Source organism: Caenorhabditis elegans, chromosome II (genome assembly GCF_000002985.6).
Source record: "Caenorhabditis elegans chromosome II".
In the NCBI taxonomy this organism is placed as follows: Eukaryota; Metazoa; Nematoda; class Chromadorea; order Rhabditida; family Rhabditidae; genus Caenorhabditis; species Caenorhabditis elegans.
This window is the reverse complement of record NC_003280.10, coordinates 5,103,917-5,121,956: the sequence shown is the minus strand read 5'-3', so window position 1 is coordinate 5,121,956 and position 18,040 is coordinate 5,103,917. Positions and strand designations below refer to the sequence as shown.

The 18,040-nt window shown below is 34.2% G+C and overlaps 5 protein-coding genes and 3 non-coding genes across 10 annotated transcripts; 2 read left to right on the top strand and 6 right to left on the bottom strand.

Annotated features, from left to right (window-relative positions):
• Positions 1-3,631: 3,631 nt before the first annotated feature.
• srsy-1 (G-protein coupled receptors family 1 profile domain-containing protein) lies at positions 3,632-5,924 on the bottom strand (the record flags this gene model as incomplete). The annotated part of the gene is made up of 8 exons (NM_062549.4): positions 3,632-3,908; positions 3,953-4,067; positions 4,329-4,468; positions 4,694-4,784; positions 4,827-4,923; positions 4,971-5,136; positions 5,698-5,797; positions 5,845-5,924. 8 exons carry the CDS (start codon positions 5,922-5,924, stop codon positions 3,681-3,683), a joined length of 1,017 nt encoding a protein of 338 aa, NP_494950.3. The 3' UTR covers positions 3,632-3,680.
• Positions 5,925-6,621: 697 nt separating this feature from the next.
• msp-74 (MSP domain-containing protein) lies at positions 6,622-6,855 on the top strand (the record flags this gene model as incomplete). Its single annotated transcript, NM_062548.3, has 1 exon — positions 6,622-6,855. The coding sequence occupies one exon, from the start codon at positions 6,622-6,624 to the stop codon at positions 6,853-6,855; it is 234 nt and encodes a 77-aa protein (NP_494949.1).
• A 948-nt stretch (positions 6,856-7,803) lies between these two features.
• On the bottom strand, positions 7,804-9,575 carry F09C12.8 (Protein UBASH3A homolog). The gene is made up of 6 exons (NM_062547.5): positions 9,435-9,575; positions 9,157-9,250; positions 9,022-9,106; positions 8,627-8,886; positions 7,975-8,429; positions 7,804-7,929 (listed from the first exon to the last, which is right to left on the bottom strand). The coding sequence occupies exons 2-6, from the start codon at positions 9,176-9,178 to the stop codon at positions 7,831-7,833; spliced, it is 921 nt and encodes a 306-aa protein (NP_494948.2). The 5' UTR covers positions 9,179-9,250; positions 9,435-9,575; the 3' UTR covers positions 7,804-7,830.
• On the bottom strand, positions 9,162-9,182 carry 21ur-15067. The gene has a single exon (NR_051034.1).
• On the bottom strand, positions 9,165-9,185 carry 21ur-15200. Its single transcript, NR_051033.1, has one exon.
• A 138-nt stretch (positions 9,576-9,713) lies between the features above and the next one.
• Positions 9,714-11,945, bottom strand: F09C12.2 (Mitogen-activated protein kinase). Its single transcript, NM_182269.2, has 7 exons — positions 11,737-11,945; positions 10,967-11,248; positions 10,752-10,919; positions 10,637-10,704; positions 10,105-10,357; positions 9,955-10,061; positions 9,714-9,911 (listed from the first exon to the last, which is right to left on the bottom strand). Exons 1-7 carry the CDS (start codon positions 11,926-11,928, stop codon positions 9,725-9,727), a joined length of 1,257 nt encoding a protein of 418 aa, NP_872069.1. The 5' UTR covers positions 11,929-11,945; the 3' UTR covers positions 9,714-9,724.
• Positions 11,946-13,055: 1,110 nt separating this feature from the next.
• On the bottom strand, positions 13,056-17,839 carry mpk-2 (Mitogen-activated protein kinase; the record flags this gene model as incomplete). 3 transcript variants are annotated; one of them, NM_062545.9, is made up of 12 exons in its annotated part: positions 13,056-13,252; positions 13,301-13,430; positions 13,925-14,168; positions 14,217-14,341; positions 15,032-15,145; positions 15,454-15,560; positions 15,610-15,862; positions 16,273-16,340; positions 16,388-16,546; positions 16,848-17,129; positions 17,186-17,317; positions 17,395-17,493. In NM_062545.9, the coding sequence occupies 12 exons, from the start codon at positions 17,491-17,493 to the stop codon at positions 13,148-13,150; spliced, it is 1,818 nt and encodes a 605-aa protein (NP_494946.2). In that variant the 3' UTR covers positions 13,056-13,147. The 3 variants fall into 3 exon arrangements, with proteins under 3 accessions (NP_494946.2, NP_001021913.1, NP_494947.2); NM_001026742.5 differs by lacking the exon at positions 17,395-17,493 and adding an exon at positions 17,686-17,839 and having other exon boundaries at positions 13,058-13,252; NM_062546.8 differs by lacking the exons at positions 13,056-13,252; positions 13,301-13,430; positions 13,925-14,168; positions 14,217-14,341 and having other exon boundaries at positions 14,902-15,145; positions 17,395-17,516.
• C04G6.12 lies at positions 16,726-16,800 on the top strand. Its single transcript, NR_003398.1, has one exon. It is a non-coding gene; the product is annotated as a small nucleolar RNA C04G6.12 (small nucleolar RNA).
• Positions 17,840-18,040: the final 201 nt, after the last annotated feature.

Genomic DNA, 18,040 nt, shown 5'->3' with positions numbered 1-18,040 from the left:
AAATCAAGATTCTGTGAAAGAATTTATATTTTTCTTAGAATGTCAATTCCTCGAAGTTATTAAAATCTATTCAAGGGTCCGCAGTCAAATTTGAAGAGGTAAACTAGAAACCTAGAAACTAGAAATACGAAAGGGTCAAGTGCTAATATTATTTTATTAAATTTTGAATTGGATTAGATATTGCATTGTTGTTCCAGCAGACTTTATTAGCAAAAGGAGTTCCGAACGAATTCACGAATCTCTGCTCTGTCGGCAAATCGCATTATTTTAAAGTTGAACGGCTCACGGCAAAGATGATGATAGAAAAAAAAACAGAAGAAGAAAGTATAAAAAAGAAAGACAAAGAGAACAGAAAAAAAAACAAAAAGGGAAACATACTGACTGCGATTCGGAAAATGCCAATTTTCCCACCTCACATACGGATTATAGTTGTCAAGTAGGCGAGTCAACCGATTTGAGGGAGGAGGATGACTGACAAATTCTAAATGATTGAGTTGGATTTTCCAGAACTGGGTTTTCGAGAAATGGGTTCAGGAGTGAGAGTGGCTATCAAATTAAATGATTAAATGAATAAGGGAAAGCTAGAAAGTTCAACTTTTGTAAGTATGAAGAAGCAGCTTGAAACAAAAATTAAATGCTGTGAGATTCTTAAAAATTAACTTAAAATATGTAACAAATTGATATAATATTTAGTAATCAATTTATTTTCTGAACAATTTTTGAATGAATAAGAAGCTTGATTACTAGATTTCTACACGACAGGTAACTTTTCAAACAAAAAATTGGGGGAAATCCAAACAGTTCTGAAGTTTTCTGAAGTTCCAGATATTTTCCAAAATAACTTTGTACGTGGTGTTCAACAGGAAAAAAAACGGATCTGTTTTTGCATCTGAGTTAAAATTTGTTTGACTCCGTTTAATTCAATTTAGATTTATTTTTAAAAAATTTAAATTTTAAAGTCACATATTTAAAGCTCAAAAACATAATTTTTCAATTTCTACCTGTCGTCTATTAGTCATCAGTTATCACCTCGAGAAAAAAGTTGCGAAAACTACAAAGAGCACAAAAGTGCGAAGAACTCCTCGTTCACAGCTTGTTTGATGATGATGATCGATCGACTTTGACCATCAATCTGACAAGAATAATCACATTTTGACGAGTCACCGACAAGTGGAAGGACCCTCGAGAGAAATGAGAAGATAAAAGGGAAAAAAAGAAACTGGTGTAATAAAAACATTTAGAAAATTTGGAAAAAGATGATTTATAGCTTTGAAATTTAAACTCAGAACTTATCTTTTGTGTTTTTTTATACTACTTTTGCTCTTTTTTTTCAAATTTGCAAATTGAAACTCATTTCCTTATTTGACCTCATTTGTTTTGGAACTCGGAAAAAAGAAAGGTTTAAGTTTTAGTCTGGCTAATTTAGTTGTGTTTTTAAATTGAGTTGTTCGCTAATTTTTGTGTGACGTTTTTAATTGAGAAACAGAAGATCAAAATAGGTTGGAAGTATGAAAAAATCAAATAAAAGTTCAACAAAAATTTCTAAGTTAAGTTCTCAAAATGAACACTCAAAACTTGTTAACGACAGTTGTCTACCTCTAAAGTACACCAAACTTTTAGAGGCAACATCTTGTCCAAAATCGAGTTATATTTTTTTGAAAGAAGCTTGAAATCAAAACGAAAAATATTTTTAATAATATCAAAAATATTTTAATTCGGGAGCACCCGCCGACCAATCAGTGATGCTCGAGAGGTGTGGCCAATTTTGGCAATAACTGGGATTCCTAACAATCATCAATATTCAAAATCAAGAGCAATAAATAATGAAAACTGTACGTTTATTTTAACAATTTTTCAGTAGTCTAAACTCCAACAAGTAATAGCAATAAAACTGGAGCGCTACATTGAAGTTTCATGAAAACGCTTTTACCACTTTTCCACTTGATCGTTTTTCTACCAACACCAAAGACTGAGAAGTTTTGAACAAAAAGTAGATATCATTTTTTGAAACGGATAGAATGAATGTACTCTTTTTTCCACTTTTCTCATCTCCCACCAGCCACATCAACCGCAACTGTTCATATCTCATCAGTGAGCATATTTTTCTACTTTTTGATGCTGACGATGATGATGATGATCACTCCGTTTTGTTTCTTTGCATTTCAATTAGCAGCATCACATGGAAAATGTTGAACAAATTTTGGGCGAAAATGTTAATTAATTTGGTTGATGTTTTCATGAGTTTCCATGAGTGGTAGATGAACGAAAATTGGAATTTCAAATTTGAGGGAAGATAAACATTTTGGGAAAAGGATAAAAAATGAAAAAGTTATTTTCAATTAGATCAAATATTTTTCTATATTGTATTTCAAAATAATTTTTACAATTTATGCAATTTTGAAAATGGTGGCCAAATAGTTTAATAAATGGAAAACAACCATTTTTTGCTTCAATTTTGTTAATTGGACGGCGCCCTTTGCTATGGAAAATAAATTTAGTGGCGTTGCAATTTTGTGCAAATATTTTTTTAAACATAAAATTGCAGAATTTTAAAAATTTGGCACGGAAACAATTAGTTTTGACTGATTTGAGCTTACGCAAACTTGATTTTTGAATAAATTCCGGAAAAAATTTAAAAATGTGACCGAGTACCATTTGTAAAAGTGATTCTAGATTTCTGTCAGAAGCAGCAAAATAAGAAAGCTTTCACATTTTTGCTCGTTCTCACCTACATTATCACCTACTTTTACCCATTATCACCCACATCGACAGCTTTTCGTGATGAATCTTAATGGAAACAAAAACAAAAAGAGGAACTAACGAGGCTCTTGAACTTGTTCTTTTCTTTCTTTTTTTGTTCTTGCTCCTGCTGCTCTCCATCAGGAGCACACAGACAATAACTGGCAATTATTCTCGGATTTCTAGGACCTCCAAAAGCTCGGCGAGGCGTGACGCAACTCTTCCGTGTATACATTCCCCTAGTTTTCGATTAGAGAGTGAGGTCTCTTGATGTGTACTGGGACAATTCATACAATATTCATTGGGTTTAAGTGCAAGACCAACTCGATTATTCGGTCATTTTTCGATTCAATTCCGTTTCGTGTACTATTAGAATGTACCAAAAACAATTGATGCCATATTGCAACCGAAATGAAATGGGAATTTGAGAGTTGATCAAAGATTTTGAGATCAAAAAACCTGGCAAACAAACATTTTTACATAATAAATGGAATACATTTGAATATGGGTATCCAAAAAAACCATCCGGGTTCCGGTTTTTTGAAAAATCTTAACATTTATTTTGTAAAGAAAAATCTGAAAAACACAAAAACAGGTGAGAGGAGACAGTTCCCCGCCAATGTAATTCCTGCTGGGCTTCATGCCTACCCCAGCCTATATACATATCATTTAGGCGGAGGTTTTTTTTATGCAGCTTTTGGAGAAAAAGCACGTCTCGGATCAGGCGAAAAGTTTTTGCAGCATCCAAAATGGATTCTGTGTCGTTGTAAGTGTCTAGCTTCCTAGCTCCCAGTTTTAACATCGTTCTAGAAATTTTTGCATTTTTTTGCGAAAATGTTCTCAGAGATCTCTTAATTTCAGAATGGCTGTCTGTAATTCCAACTGCTTTTAAAGAAATTTTTTATTTTTAAAAATCATTTTCACCACAAAATGTTTGAATTTCAAGCCAAAGAATGAACAGAATGAACAACTAAATCAACATGATGCCTTGTCTTCGATCCTTTCGATGCTTTTTCAGCTTCTCCATAAGTGACAACCCGTTTCTTGTTGCAGAATAAATACTTAAACTGATGCCGAAACTCGGCATTCAGCGACAAGTAGACAAAGATGTTAATGCCTGAGTTGACGCAAGTGAAGTAAGTGGATGGTTTTGAGATGAAGCTGACAACCTTAAGAATATGATGTATTGCAGAATCTTGAAAGTTGAAAGTACCTCTTCAAAGTGAACTGATAAAATTGATATTGCGTTTGGAATTGAGACAAGAACAAATGAAATAAAGGAAATTACTAGACTGTATCGGACATTTATGATTTGTCGGCGAACAAGCCTAAAATTAATGTATTGATTAGTTTTTGTAGGCTTTAATTTTGCAACATAAAAATTTTTATGTTTCAATCCCAAATTTTTCATCAATGATAAATAATTTAAAATCTGCAATTTTGTACAAATTACTCAAAAAACGAAACATCAAATGATTTTATTTTTAGATTTATTCAGAACTTATTCCCAAGACTTTGCTCTAGCTCTGCCAACTTCACAACCAAATTCATATTTTTGTGCCAAACTTGGGCAACAAGGTATAACTCACTTGTTTATCGTCGATGATGCTTTTATCATGGTGATACAATTAATAAGAAAACTGAATAAATATCCGGATATATTACAAATGTAAATAAATGTGGCATAGTCATTTCCAAACGCTGCTTTTCGACCACAATAATAAAGAACCTGGAAGTGAGGAAATTTAAAGAACTTCTAATTATCAAAAGTAGTTTAATGTTTTCTTGTAATTATTTGAACAGGTACTTTTAAAATTTAAAAAATAGTCAGAAAAACACTTCCAGTAAAATTATCGAAAGCATTTTAAATCTCGTAATATGACTAAAAAGTTTAGTTTTCTAGTAATTTATAAAATTCATTTGATTTAATTTTTAAAAGCTTCACAAAAATTACCTTCACATTCCTTTTTCGATATGCAATCACAAAGCCAATTAGTAAAGTCGGAAGTAGGATGACAAGAGTAGATGCAAACAGAAAACTTGATCTTAAAAATTTTATTCCCACTGCTATGTCATTATTTTCAAACCTATTCCTGCCATTTTTATGAAACCAAATTGGAGCAAAAACTGCAAGAGCTCTTTGTATTCCAATCACCATTTGCACAACTGGAGGCCAGATGTCTCCTGGAGAATGATAAAATAAAAAGCAAAAATAAAATAAAAACCTTTACCAATTCCTCTCAAAATGAGCCATGGTTCCAGAGCACATTGCCAGGCGGTTCTTATAGGAAGTTCTTCAGTTTGGATGACTTCTGTGTACAATTCGACACGATTCTTTCCCATAAACAAAATTGCGAGAGTATTGAATGTGTCAGCCAAACCAAGAATCATTAAAATCTGGAATTTGTTTCAGCTGCATTTTCTTGAAGTCGTAGATCACTTGCAGATCACTAGTTTCAACGCTTTTTGCTTTTTTGGAGGTTTTTTGTAAGATTTTGTTTTCAAAATTGTTGGAGTTTTGAGATTTTGTTCTAAATCTGTATTAAATTTCATTTTTTAACGGGCGGCAAATTAAACGGCTAACCTCTACGGCATGTCTACAAAAATGCCTATTCCTTTGTGATAACTCAACTTTTCAAATAAAATTAGATGTATAAATATAGAACAATATTTGATTAGTTTGGAAATAACGTTTATTTTTATTGAATAATTTTAACAAAATTTCAAAAACTGTCTGAAAACTGGCGTCGAAGGAACTGCTCCCGATGTCCTTCGGAATGCCTAACTTTAACACCTTATATATTAATTGTTTGTGGATTTACAGAAAAGTGATTTTTCGGTTTTCGGTGATTTAAAATTATTTTTTTATCAATTCTGCCAAAAAGATTTTCTTTCAGAAATTCTCATTTGCTTTTTATTGGATAGCTTTTCTCGTGCAACTTGGACATTAAAATTTACCCTGTTTCTGTGTTTTTTCCGTAGTGTTGGCGACGATAGAAAAACTGCGAAAAGAACAATATTGAGTGCAAAACAAATGGCTCCGAGGAATACATTCATTCTGCAGAAACCGTATATTTCAAAACTATAATTTTTTCATTAACGTACCGATGAAAAGATACATAATCATGAAGATCTGCAATAAGTTTAGGAGTGACACATAAATCACGTTCTCTGCTTGTATTCATTTGATAATTGAGTGGGAATGCAAATTTACATTTTATGATTGATGTGAGAGAGCAATAAAATAGAGAGTAAGAAGATGTTTGTATGTAGATGATTGTATGTCATGGAATGTCTTCTTTTGACCCATCCAACTCCATCTTGATTTCAACTAATTTCGTGTGAAATGGAGAGCTAGAGAGGGGGGGAGGAGGGAAATGAAGACAATGTTGGACAGTATGTGTTTTCAGTGGGAAATTGTCTCGTGCTATTTTCATTTTGCAAGTGAACACGTACAAGGATTAATATAATTTATTTGAAAATCGATAATTATTAGAGCGAATTACCAAACTTCTGAATCATTCCAAAAATAACCCGAATTTAATTTCAGAAAAAACGTGTTCATGTTTAAATGTTTTTGTCAAATATCAAAAATAAATAATCAATTAAATAAAAACGCCGAACCAAAGGTTAAAGATCTACGTGGCTGATAAAAGCTTCATTATATAAGTTGATAGAATTCATAAATTCTTCATAGAGTTTACATTAACTCCATCGAGAAATCGCCATGGCCCAATCCGTCCCACCAGGAGACATCCAGACCCAGCCGGATACGAAGATCGTCTTCAATGCACCATATGATCAGTATACAAGCACACGTATCACATCAAGGTGATTAACTCCTCGGCTCGCCGTATTGGATACGGTATCAAGACCACCAATATGAAGAGACTTGGAGTTGATCCACCATGTGGAGTCCTCGACCCAAAGGAAGCTGTTCTTCTGGCCGTTTCCTGCGATGCCTTCGCCTTCGGACAAGAAGACACAAACAACGACCGTATTACTGTTGAGTGGACCAACACCCCTGATGGCGCTGCCAAGCAGTTCCGTCGGGAATGGTTCCAAGGAGACGGTATGGTTCGTCGCAAGAACCTCCCAATTGAGTACAACCCATAGGAATCTGTGAACTGAGCTTTTATACAATAAAGTTTTTCTAGCAGCTTTGTGTTTCTGTTTTTTATACTCTTAAGATTAAGTAAAGTTGGAGCGATTTGCCGAGAACTTCTATCTCTTATCGAAAGTTGCTCGCTGAATAAAGCTTTGTTCGTTCATTGCCTGTTGGTTTTTAAAATTGAAAGAATATATGGTCTTCCAGGGATCTCAATCCCTCAGTATGAGATCATATGTTGCAAAGACACCAAGTGTTTCAGTATCAAAGAACTCGTGATTTTTCGTTTAACAATTTGACTAAGAATCAGAATTTTCTCGTATCAGGTCCTGAGAATTTGATAGAAGCAGTTGTAGTTCCAGAATGTTTGAGAGAACTTCCTTTTTTGAGAAGAAATTTTAGGCAGAGTTTGAATGTCACTGTATGTCTTCAGGTGGCAACTATTGTCATAACCCTTAAAACTTATCATTTATCAGTCTATTTTCAGATTCAAAAATTGCTAGAGATTCCGGATACGAGATGAAGGGAGGAAGGAAGATGGAACTGCCTTCGTTTGTAAAAAGTAGATAACGATATTTCATGAACTTTACAATTTTACAATAAACATTTCATAATTTTCATTGGCATGTTTAGCAGTTCTTGCAAAGTATTCCAGCAATTCTCTCACTTAACTAATATAATTCTGCTACCTTGGTAATTTTTGTAGCCCAATCCCAAACGGTCAATAATTTAAATAAAAACATGTACACAACCTGTCCAACCTGTCCAACAAAAACCTGTCCTATTTTATATATTGTCCTTCGCATCCTCGTTTCCAACTTCCCCAAAGCTGGGACGACTCTTATAGCATTAATAGTCGCGAGATCTTGGAAAAAAACCAATGTTGTTTAACTGTCACTTTATCACTATTTAAGATTATAACTACAATATTTTCGTAAAATTGTAAATAGAAATCTGTATGCCAAAGTCTTTATTATAAGTATTCAAGTTCTATGGACAAAGTAGTGATTGTACTTGGTAGTTAAGAACTCGTAGGTCACCGATGGAACTTGATGAGCCGCTGGAACCCAGTAGTTGCATTTCTAAAATTATAACTTTATCCTAGAAGCTTTTCATCCGTCACGTACCTTTTTGAGATATGCGAGAGAGCAGTATGGGACAGGAATTGCAATATTATCCAATTCCTCTTCTCTAATTTTTCTCGGCACTTCTCTGAGCAATCCAACAGCCATATCAACTGTAGAAGCGTGAGCCACCACGAGAACTTTCAGTTCTTTCTCGACAGTTGAAACTTCCGATTGATCCGCAATTGCATTCAAAATCAATTGGATCCTTGCATTATACTCGTCATTTGTCTCTTGTTTTCCAACGACTGTCTCCAAAGAAAGGAACGGGCGGAACGTCTTGTCCACTGGGAACACGTGTCGTTGAAGTTGGCTGATGAATCGTGGAACTCCGTGTGGATAATGGAAGTTCTCGAAAAGTCCAGGTTCAACACGAAGCAATGCTTTACTTCCCGACATTTCACGGACCCAAGTGGCAGTTTGAATGCAACGAAGTGATGGGGAGCAGTAGATTACATCTGAAAAAAAGGTTCAGTTGATTATCATCTGATAAATGTATTTAATTTGTGTTTGATTCATTCGGAACATTGCAGAATTAGCATTTTGGGCGTCGAAAGAATCGCACACCTCGTGACGCGCGTATTGTGACAGAAGCTCGATTGCGATGAATCCACTGGGCTTAGTGTGGCATTATGCCAAATGTGTGTGAGCTCACCTGGTGTGTTGTCAGTCATCAGAAGACCTCTACCAATCATTTGAGCAAGAACAGCCCCACTTCTAGTGATACAAGTGTCACGAGTGTAATCCTTGAGTGGACGTTGAATTGGAAGGCGTGTTGGCATGTTCAGATCGAATGGCTCGTATTTTCCCTCTTTGTTGCACTTTTCAATCCATCCTGGACAGCAGTCATCGACTCGCTCCGAATGACGCATAACCATCATGACTGTCGGTGACACGTAGATCTCGTTTGGGTGACTGAAAATTCATCGATATATTGAACATTCTTTGCCAATAAATTAAGGGCATGTTGCATAAAACAGCTTTGTTAAATTTCCCTTATTTCGGTAGGCTAGCAGTAGTTATGCCGGCCATTCGAGTCTCAGAACTTACTGGGCTCGGCGCGATGAATCCCGGTGATCCCGGTTTGATGGACAATTGTATGATCCGACTTCAGAATTGTCCTCTGCATTTTTCTCTGAAAATTGAAATTTTATTCACCAAAATAATAACGAATAAAAAACTCACTGTCTTGTTCACAACGACCCATTGGAATATCGTCAATCTTGAATTGCCAAGTAGTTAAGTAATGATTGAAATTGTCTTTTTCCGTTCTGTTTCAATATTTATTGATTATTTTTCATGTTTTAGATTCACGTGTAAACCGCATCAAAAGGTTATTGCAAAGTAAAATACTAAATATTATTTTCTGATGTTTTTTTTTTTAATTAAATATTCTTATTGTCTGTTTTCCTCGATAGACCTTGCATATTTCAATGAAATTAGCTAATTTGAATTAGTTGGAGCTTCAAAATTTTCGGAAACTTGTTGATCTGAATTAGGGCTTAAATCCCAAAAAAACCTGCAATTTCGAACCCGTCCGTGAAGTTAACTGATCTTAAGGGAATTTTCATTTTTAAACATCATTTTCATCACAGGATGAATTGAATTTTAAGCCAGCAACATGAACCGCTGTTCCAAATTTTCTACCTCTGTAGAAAAAACTTGTATTATACAATTCAAAATCTTGATAGTTTTTTATCGCAATACGATTTATTTTTGAGAAGTTGAAATTGAAAGTTTTTTTTTCCACAATTTAGATTTTATTATTCTTAAAGAGTATTTTTCCAAATACTTGTTTCAATGAATTTTTGTGTGTAACTTTCGATCCCTCACTCGGATAAACTTTTTGTTTCTTCTCAAATATCCTGACTTCTTCTTGAAGACCTTTTATGATAACATCACCTTCATATTTGGCAGTTTCCAGCAGATTTTGTCGAATGCTGAAATTTTGAATTGATACTTTATTGAATCGTTACAACTTACTGATTTGGGCAGCTTGGCTCATTTTTGACGGTGTGCCAGTGCTTTACAAAGGGTTCCTCCAGAAGTTGTTCGGCCGAAAATCGTTTCCAAGGTGATATTTGTAGCATCTAAGTTTTCAGAAATATATGATATTTCTAATATGAAACTGACCTTTGAAACAATATTTCTAGCTTCAATACTGGCATTTGGGAACATTGCCGTAAACGGAAGGGGAGTTTTCGGGCCAAATGAAGAAATATAATCTCTGATTGATGGTGATTTAATTCTTCTGATTACTTGTTCGTCGGGAGTTCCAAGATATTCAATGAGAAGTTGTATTTGAGAGTAGGAATCTGTTCCAGTAAATATTGGACGGAGGAGAAGCATTTCCGCCAGAATACATCCGGCTGACCAGATATCTACTCTTTAAAACAGTGTGGTTAATGAAATGAAAAGTATTCAAAGGAAATATCGATTTTATATTTCCTTGGTTAAGAGAAAATATCTCCAAATACAACAATAAAAAATTACAAAAATTATTTGCCAGTTGTAGTCAAAGTTTTTGGTCAATCTTCAACATTTGGAAGAATATATATTTTTGATATTTTTCAAGCTTTTATGCAAGTTCCTAATCTCCAAGTTGCTTTCAGATAATTTAGACTTTTTTTCAGAGTTTCACATTTATTCCATTTTATCAACTTACTGAGTATCATACTCGCCCATCGAAAGAAGAATTTCTGGTGCACGGTACCAAAGTGTTGACACATATTGCTGAAATTATAATAAATATTTCAAAACATTCGAATTCTTCCGCTTACTGATAAGTCGCCGCTAATGTGTGCATTTGGGCTAGTATTCGGTGTCGTTTTAGTGGATGGACCGGATCTTGACATTCCAAAATCAGCAATTTTTAATGAGCAATCTTCATTTAAAAGTAGATTCGCAGGTTTCAAGTCTCGATGAATAATTCCAGCGGAATGGAGATACTGAAACAAATTCTAAAGTTTTCGAAGAGAATTTAGAGTGAGTAAACCTTCAAGCCTTTGAGAATTTGATAAAAGAAGTATTGAAAATGTTTTTCGTTCAATGTCTGATTTGATTTCAAAACACTCAAAAGATCAGTTTCCATAAGATCCATAACTATATAAATATCCTGACCCGAACCACTTTCTCTCATTAAAACATCAGTTGAATTAATTATATTTTCATGAGAAAGTTCTCGAGTTATCCGAATCTCTCGCAGTGCACATTTTGCAGTTGATTGATTTTTGAAAACTCGCGTTATTTTTTTGATGGCTACTTGTTTGTTGAGCTTCTGCAAAATTGTATATTTCTGTTGATCATCGCAATGTTTATTTATTTTCCAATAAAAAAGGTGTTGAAACTGAAAGAATGATAAAGAAATTGGTTGAATTTCGTTTTGTAATTTGTTTTTGTAGTAATAAACAACAGGAATAGTTTTCAAATCATATGGAGTCTGTGTTCAAGGTTTTTTATCAATTTGCAGACGCGAGGGTGAAGATAATTTAAATTCGTTCGGTAATTAATGTATATGTAAATGATTACTCTCTTCGAAGTAATCAAAATGTCCTGACTTGGAATCCACTACACTAACAAGGAATCACAGATGGCAGACGTGCCTACCCTACTCCGAAAACCTTAAATTTTTTGAAGATGAGTCTCACACGATTCAACAGTTAATTTTGACATCTTTATACTTGCAGCAAAAAAAAATATTAAAAATAAGTTCCAGAGACACTTTCAGATTTTTTGTTGAAATGTTTTTTAAACAAAGAAACTTACTGAATCGATTGCTCTGCACACTACTCCAAAAGCCCCAGCTCCCAGGTTTTCTTGGGCCAAATATTGAGTTGCTTCCAGACAAAATAAATCATTTGAGCAAGATTTCGATCCGCTTTGCTCTTCAAGGAATACGTTTTTTGAATAATAGTCTGGAGCTCTGTAAAGAGTTACAGTTGAACGTGTCTTCAACATTTGTTTTTTTCTTCTCTGACCTTTCTTGTCAGCTTGTTTATGTCAGAACTCCGTGGGTTTTATTATGGAAATTGAGGCGTGTCCTGATAAGAGAGACAGACACTGCGTACTTTTGGTGATGTTATCAAATGTTTTCCGGTGAAGAATTTTTTAAAGAATGATTCCGCCTATGATTCAAGTCATCGTCCTCTGCAGTCCATAAGCATTCGAGAAATCATAAAAATTTCATCTCAGCACATGGTTTCTTATCAAAACTTCCTTTATGTTTAATGTAACAGATGTATATTTATCAGATTTAAGAAAAACAGATTCACAGTTGAAGAATTGATAATATTTCGTTCAATATTTACAGTTTAAGAATTGAAGTGGCTGCTCAACAAAGAAAGGAGAAGGAGTTTATTATTTTTATGCTATTGACAGATCAGTTATGTAATGAATCACAAACAAATATAATATTGCATATTGTGCTCTTCCCATAAACTTTTCTGAAAATATTTTAGTGCCGACGTTCTTTCTCTGTTTGTCAAGGTCTCCAGTTGGAAATTTGTATTCTCAAAAAAAAACGAAATTGAAATGAAGTCCTTCAGACCTTTTATAATTGGGTGTAGAGCTCTGGAAGCTTTTTGGAAATTTGTTTAACCTGAAAATGTTTTCGATCGAGTTGGGCAATAAGGGTTTCGGTTTTTCTTTAAAAATGATGCTGTCCAAAAAAGTTCCAGAAGCAACAAATAACCACAATTTCAGATTGAATTCATATTCATATTTTTAATTCAGATTGATTTAATTTAGAAATTAAAATTTGAAAAATTTTTATGTTTAAATATGAAACTCGGTTGCCGGTTGTCGCACAGCCCTGTTGCAGACCTCGAAAAAAAATTTTTTTAAATAAAACCATTCATATTCCTCAGTTTTTTTTTAAATTTTGTCGCCGGCAATAAAATACAATTATTTAATAAAATACAATTTTTAAGTTAATTTGGAACGGTTTAGGAAAAATCTGCAGTATTTTGAGGAGGAAATTCATAAGGGAGAGATTTTTTTTTAATTTGCGCATTATTCCTTTCCATTATTTAATTCCATATATTTTCCTAGTTGTTTATTCAGAACCCCTGCAACCATCAGTCAAACAAAAAATAACCCGTTTATCATATTTCATCACTGATCATCAAAAGAATTAGTAGAAGAATTAAAATATTACATACTAGATAAATTGTCATTGTCACACTCCACGGTCATCATCTTTACTGGTTTTCCTTAACTCCTGTCGAGACTTTCGCAATCTCACTATTCGATCTTTGTCATCAAGTTTTGATGAACTATCACTCTGAAAATTTACTGTTTGGGGCCAACAGAAGAAAATGTAAAATCTAACACTAGCTCGCTTGTCTCGAATTTTCGGAATAAATCGTCGTTTCTCACTGTATCCTTCTCGTATTCGGTCGATGTTTCTTCGATCCAGATGATTTTTCGATTTTTTTGAAGGAGGGATGCCGCCAGATAACCTAAACAATTTTGGTTTTAGTTTTTAGATTTAATATTGAATTTATTATATCCAAGCTTCTCAAAGCTTCTTTAACAAAGATCCTAATAGTTTTTAATTGTGTCAAGCTGTTCCAAAAGAAACATTTCGTTTTCGATTAAATTTTTCTGAAACATCAACTTCAAATTAAATTCAGTCTGAAATTTCAAGAAACTTTCAAATTTTAAAAATAAAAAACAATATAATTTTATAGATTTTACACATCATTTTGTGAACCAAATGTTTTGATTTCAATTGGACCAGTTACTTGAAAAATGGGCTCACAAAATAATGCGCGAAACCTAAGAAACCTAAGATTCAGAATCTTTTTGACTTTCCAAGAGATTTCCCAAATTTCCATTAGACTTTAAAAATATTTTTTTAAATAAAAATGTCGAGCCTTGCTTGGGAGCAAGTGTATAAGGATACTCATTTTGAAAAATTTACAGTTTTTTTCAGTAGAAAACAAAAACTTACATAGGTGGAGCACTAGAAATACTTGTAACATCCAATGGCCAATTAATTCCATTTTTAAAAATTTCCTGAACAATCAAATTCGCATTACTTGTTGATGGTTCCATTCCACTATCCGATGAGTAATTCTCCTCAGAACATTTTCGATGTAGTTCAACTTCTCGAACTGTATCAATTGTTTCAGCCGACGAAAGACTAGTTGGTGTCTCATCGGAATCTGATATATCATCATCCTTCTGCTCTCTGGCTAAAAGTTATAATTTAAAAAATGTTTCGAACATCTCAAAATGCTAACTTTTCTGAAATTGTCGTATCACTCCCAAATAGTCAGTTGGATCCTCTCTTGGCCCCATTTTTCCTTCTTTATCCGGTTCGAACGTTTGGTTAGATTTATCGTCAAGGTATGGAGGGGGTGTTTTTCTGAAAAAAAAACGTGTTCTTTTGTTTGAAATAATAGAAACATCACAACAGATAAGGTAACAGAAATGGGAAGAAGCATAGCGGAAGCGTACAGCTGATGCAGCATATTTCCAAATTCAACAAATATTTCAAAAATTAACGACAATTTTGAAATTCTTTTGCCTAGAAATGTATGTTAGAACGTGAGAATGGAGACATATTTCTAACAATGTATTGCTTGACTCTTCGAAGGCTGAGGAGCAGCTGAAGTTTATGCCATTGAAAATTTATATAATTTTTCTGAATTTTTTAATGATTTTTTTTCAATTTTGCAACAAATATTAAAAGGCTGATTTACTTTTTCAGCGCAAATGGTTGGGATAGTTATGTCATTTATCTACTGCCTGATGACAGGCCTGCGTACAGTTCAAGTGTTTTTGTTTGAAAGTTCGACTTGAACAGGCCTTCCGGCTAATGAATATTGCTTGTTCGCGACTGTTTTTCGCATTTCTTTATTTTTTGTTATTTTTATAAATTTAAAAAATGTTATTATGACGACAGACACAGTTTTTCGAAAGAACTGAGGAACATGTAGAGGTTAACTTTATTTTGTTAGAATAACATTACATTTACACAAAAGTTAACTATCCGCCCATATTGTCAGGCGCCCTCTTTTGAAGAGCAGTTGCAGAAGCGTCTCTTTGAGCCAACCTGGTGTCGTAGTTTGTGCCACGTCGCATCTCAAATATTCTCGCCTCCTCGTCGAGACCAGCAACCACTTGAGCTCCCTCGAATCGTTCAATCGCGTCTACATCCACTTGTACACTGAAAAAATATAAATTCCCGAATTTTTTCAAACTTTTTTCTAAAAATGTTAATTCAATTTCTTCTGAAAATGCATCGTTCCAGCATGAAAATTAAGAATCAATCAATGTAAACATTACCCAGGCGCGAAACGTTACCATTTTGCGCCAAAATTAAGATACTCGTTGTCAACCCGGCGATTCTTTGTTTAATGCAAAAAGAGGTGAGCTTTTAAAGAGCACTGTAATGTACACACCTTTTGCGCAAAAGTATGATTTCAGGTGAAACCTGATGCACCATGTTCAGAAGAAACCAGATAAAAATTTTACCGTGGAGGGCAAAGTGGTTCGTATTGATCATTATGGTATTGAGCCATGAACGGATGTTGTAGAATCTGATCTGCCGAATATCGTTTCCAGGGAGAAATTTGCAATAGCTAGAATATAAATTTCTCATTTTCCATAACTCAACATTATATAACTCACATATGAAACCATGTTTCTCGCCTCTGGACTAGCTTTCGGAAATATTGCAGAAAATGGAAGAGGAGTTTTACGACCACATGCTTCAATTGAATCTCTGACAAGGTCTGATGTTATCCTATTGATAACCTCTTCTTCTGGACTTCCCAAATAATAAACAATCATTTTTATCTGTGAAACGGAATCTTTTCCAGGGAATAGCTGACGTCGAAGTAGCATTTCAGCAAATATACATCCAGCTGACCACAAATCCACTCTAAATTACAAATTAGAATTTTTATTTTCGAACATTTTTTTCCTCTATTACGGGAACAAGTGAAAACTACAGTAAGAACTCAAATAACAATAGATATTTAAGCTCTTTCTGTAGTTTTCGCTAAAAGATATCGCGCGTCAAATAAAATGCACCAAGTACGCATTCTCATGATTTATTGTTCCCGTAATATAAGTATTTCACCCATTGTTGAACTTTGACGGCTTATATCTCTGTTGTCGTTGGTTTTATTCAACAACTGTCAACTAACAAAATATTTGTAAATTCTTTTTCTACCGTTTTGTAGTGAAGAATTTATTAATATCTTGAAAATGAACCAAGATATTACCTTTGAAAGTGAAGTAGTGTGGTACAATACTATCAGAGGAAATACGGTATTATTTTAAACTCACTTTGTGTCATATTCTACCATTGAAAACAAAATCTCTGGAGCTCGATACCAACGTGTTGATACATATTGCTGCACAAAATTAATTGAAATGTCATTATTTCAAGAAGTTAGCTTACTGTCATATGTCCTCCAACATTAGCGTCATCTCTTACTGTACTCGCAGAAGCATAAGCTCTTGCCATGCCAAAATCGGCGATTCTCAGTAGACAATCTCCATTTAAAAGTAGATTTGATGGTTTTAAGTCTCTATGAATAATTCCAGCAGAGTGAAGGTACTGAAAGTAAACTTTTATTTTGCACAGCAACTGCCATCTGCGCTATGCTACACAATCTCTTCACTTCATACTCTCGCTTTTTCATCTACACCCTTTTTTCTCACAGGTTCTCTGACATGTGTGGCCGAGTGGTTAGCGTGCGCGCTCTACGAATTGAGTGCGTTAGTTCAACCCGCTCGCAGTCGAGGAGGAAAGTTTCCATGCACCACTCTGAAGGATAGTGTGGATTATGGTTCACAATTTACTGAGGCTGTTTTGCTTTTTTTTCTTAATTTCCAGTTTTTAATTCATAAAAATTTACCTTCAATCCTCGAAGTAATTGATAGAAAAAGTATTGAAAATGTTGTTCCATGAGAGTCTGTCTTGAGTGGAGAATCTGATGAAGATCAGTTTCCATGAGATCCATAACTAGATAAATGTCCTTTCCATGAGCGCCCTCTGCAGTGAACATGTCTAACACAGCGATGATGTTCTCATGGAGCAGCTCACGAAGAATTCGAACTTCTCTCAATGATCGTTTGGCCAAAGTGTGTGCAGTGAAGGCTCGTGGGATTTTCTTGATTGCCACTTGTTTCTTATTTCTCTGTAATTGATTTTTCACAAGTTTTTAATTGTTTTTCAAAGTTTAAAGGAACATACCGTATCCATTGCTTTGCAAACCACACCATAAGCACCTGCTCCAACATTTTCCTCTGCCAAATACGGTGTTCCTTCTAACCAAAACCGACCGTCTAATCGAGCATGTGACTCTGCAGGAGCCGCCATTTTACTCTGAAATATTGATTTTTAATTAAACAATTTCTATCATAATCCACGAATAAATATGTTGTGTGGGAAAATACTATTACCTTATTGACAGTGTTTTTAGAAATTGAATATGTTTTGTGCTCTATAATATTGGTGGAATAATAATTAGGTGCTCTATAGAGCGTAGTTCTCGCACTCATTTTAATTTTGAAAAAAAAAGAAGTTTAAAATTATATTTTGTACCCTCTAATCCTTAGTTTTATATGAACAGAAAAAAGGTGTGGCATGTCAATTACAAGGTTATCAAATATTTGTTTTTGATATGAAAATTTCAAGAATGTTTCGTGCTAATTCGCACAAAGCACGTCGAAAATAGGAAAAAAGGTGCATACGTTTTCAGAAATGACGGGTTGATGACGATAAAGCTTCAACAGTACGTCTTATCACCATTTTTTCCCTTTCGGCTCCTCTCTCTCTCACGTTATCAGATTGAGAAAAAACGAGAGTTGGGGGTGGAGGGAAGCAGGAGGATGTCCTGTTTTTTTTCTGAAAAAAAAAAACATATTTTGTGATGTGGTTTTTAAAATATACACAGAAGTAGGCAAATTAAAACTGAGAAAAAATAATTGAAAAATTGTTCAGCTTCAAATAAAAAAACTGAATAAAATTTATATTATACTGGAGTTAGCTTATTTCAATTTCAGTGGAAGTACTTCATCTTCATTTTTTTGCTTAAACTTTTCAGAT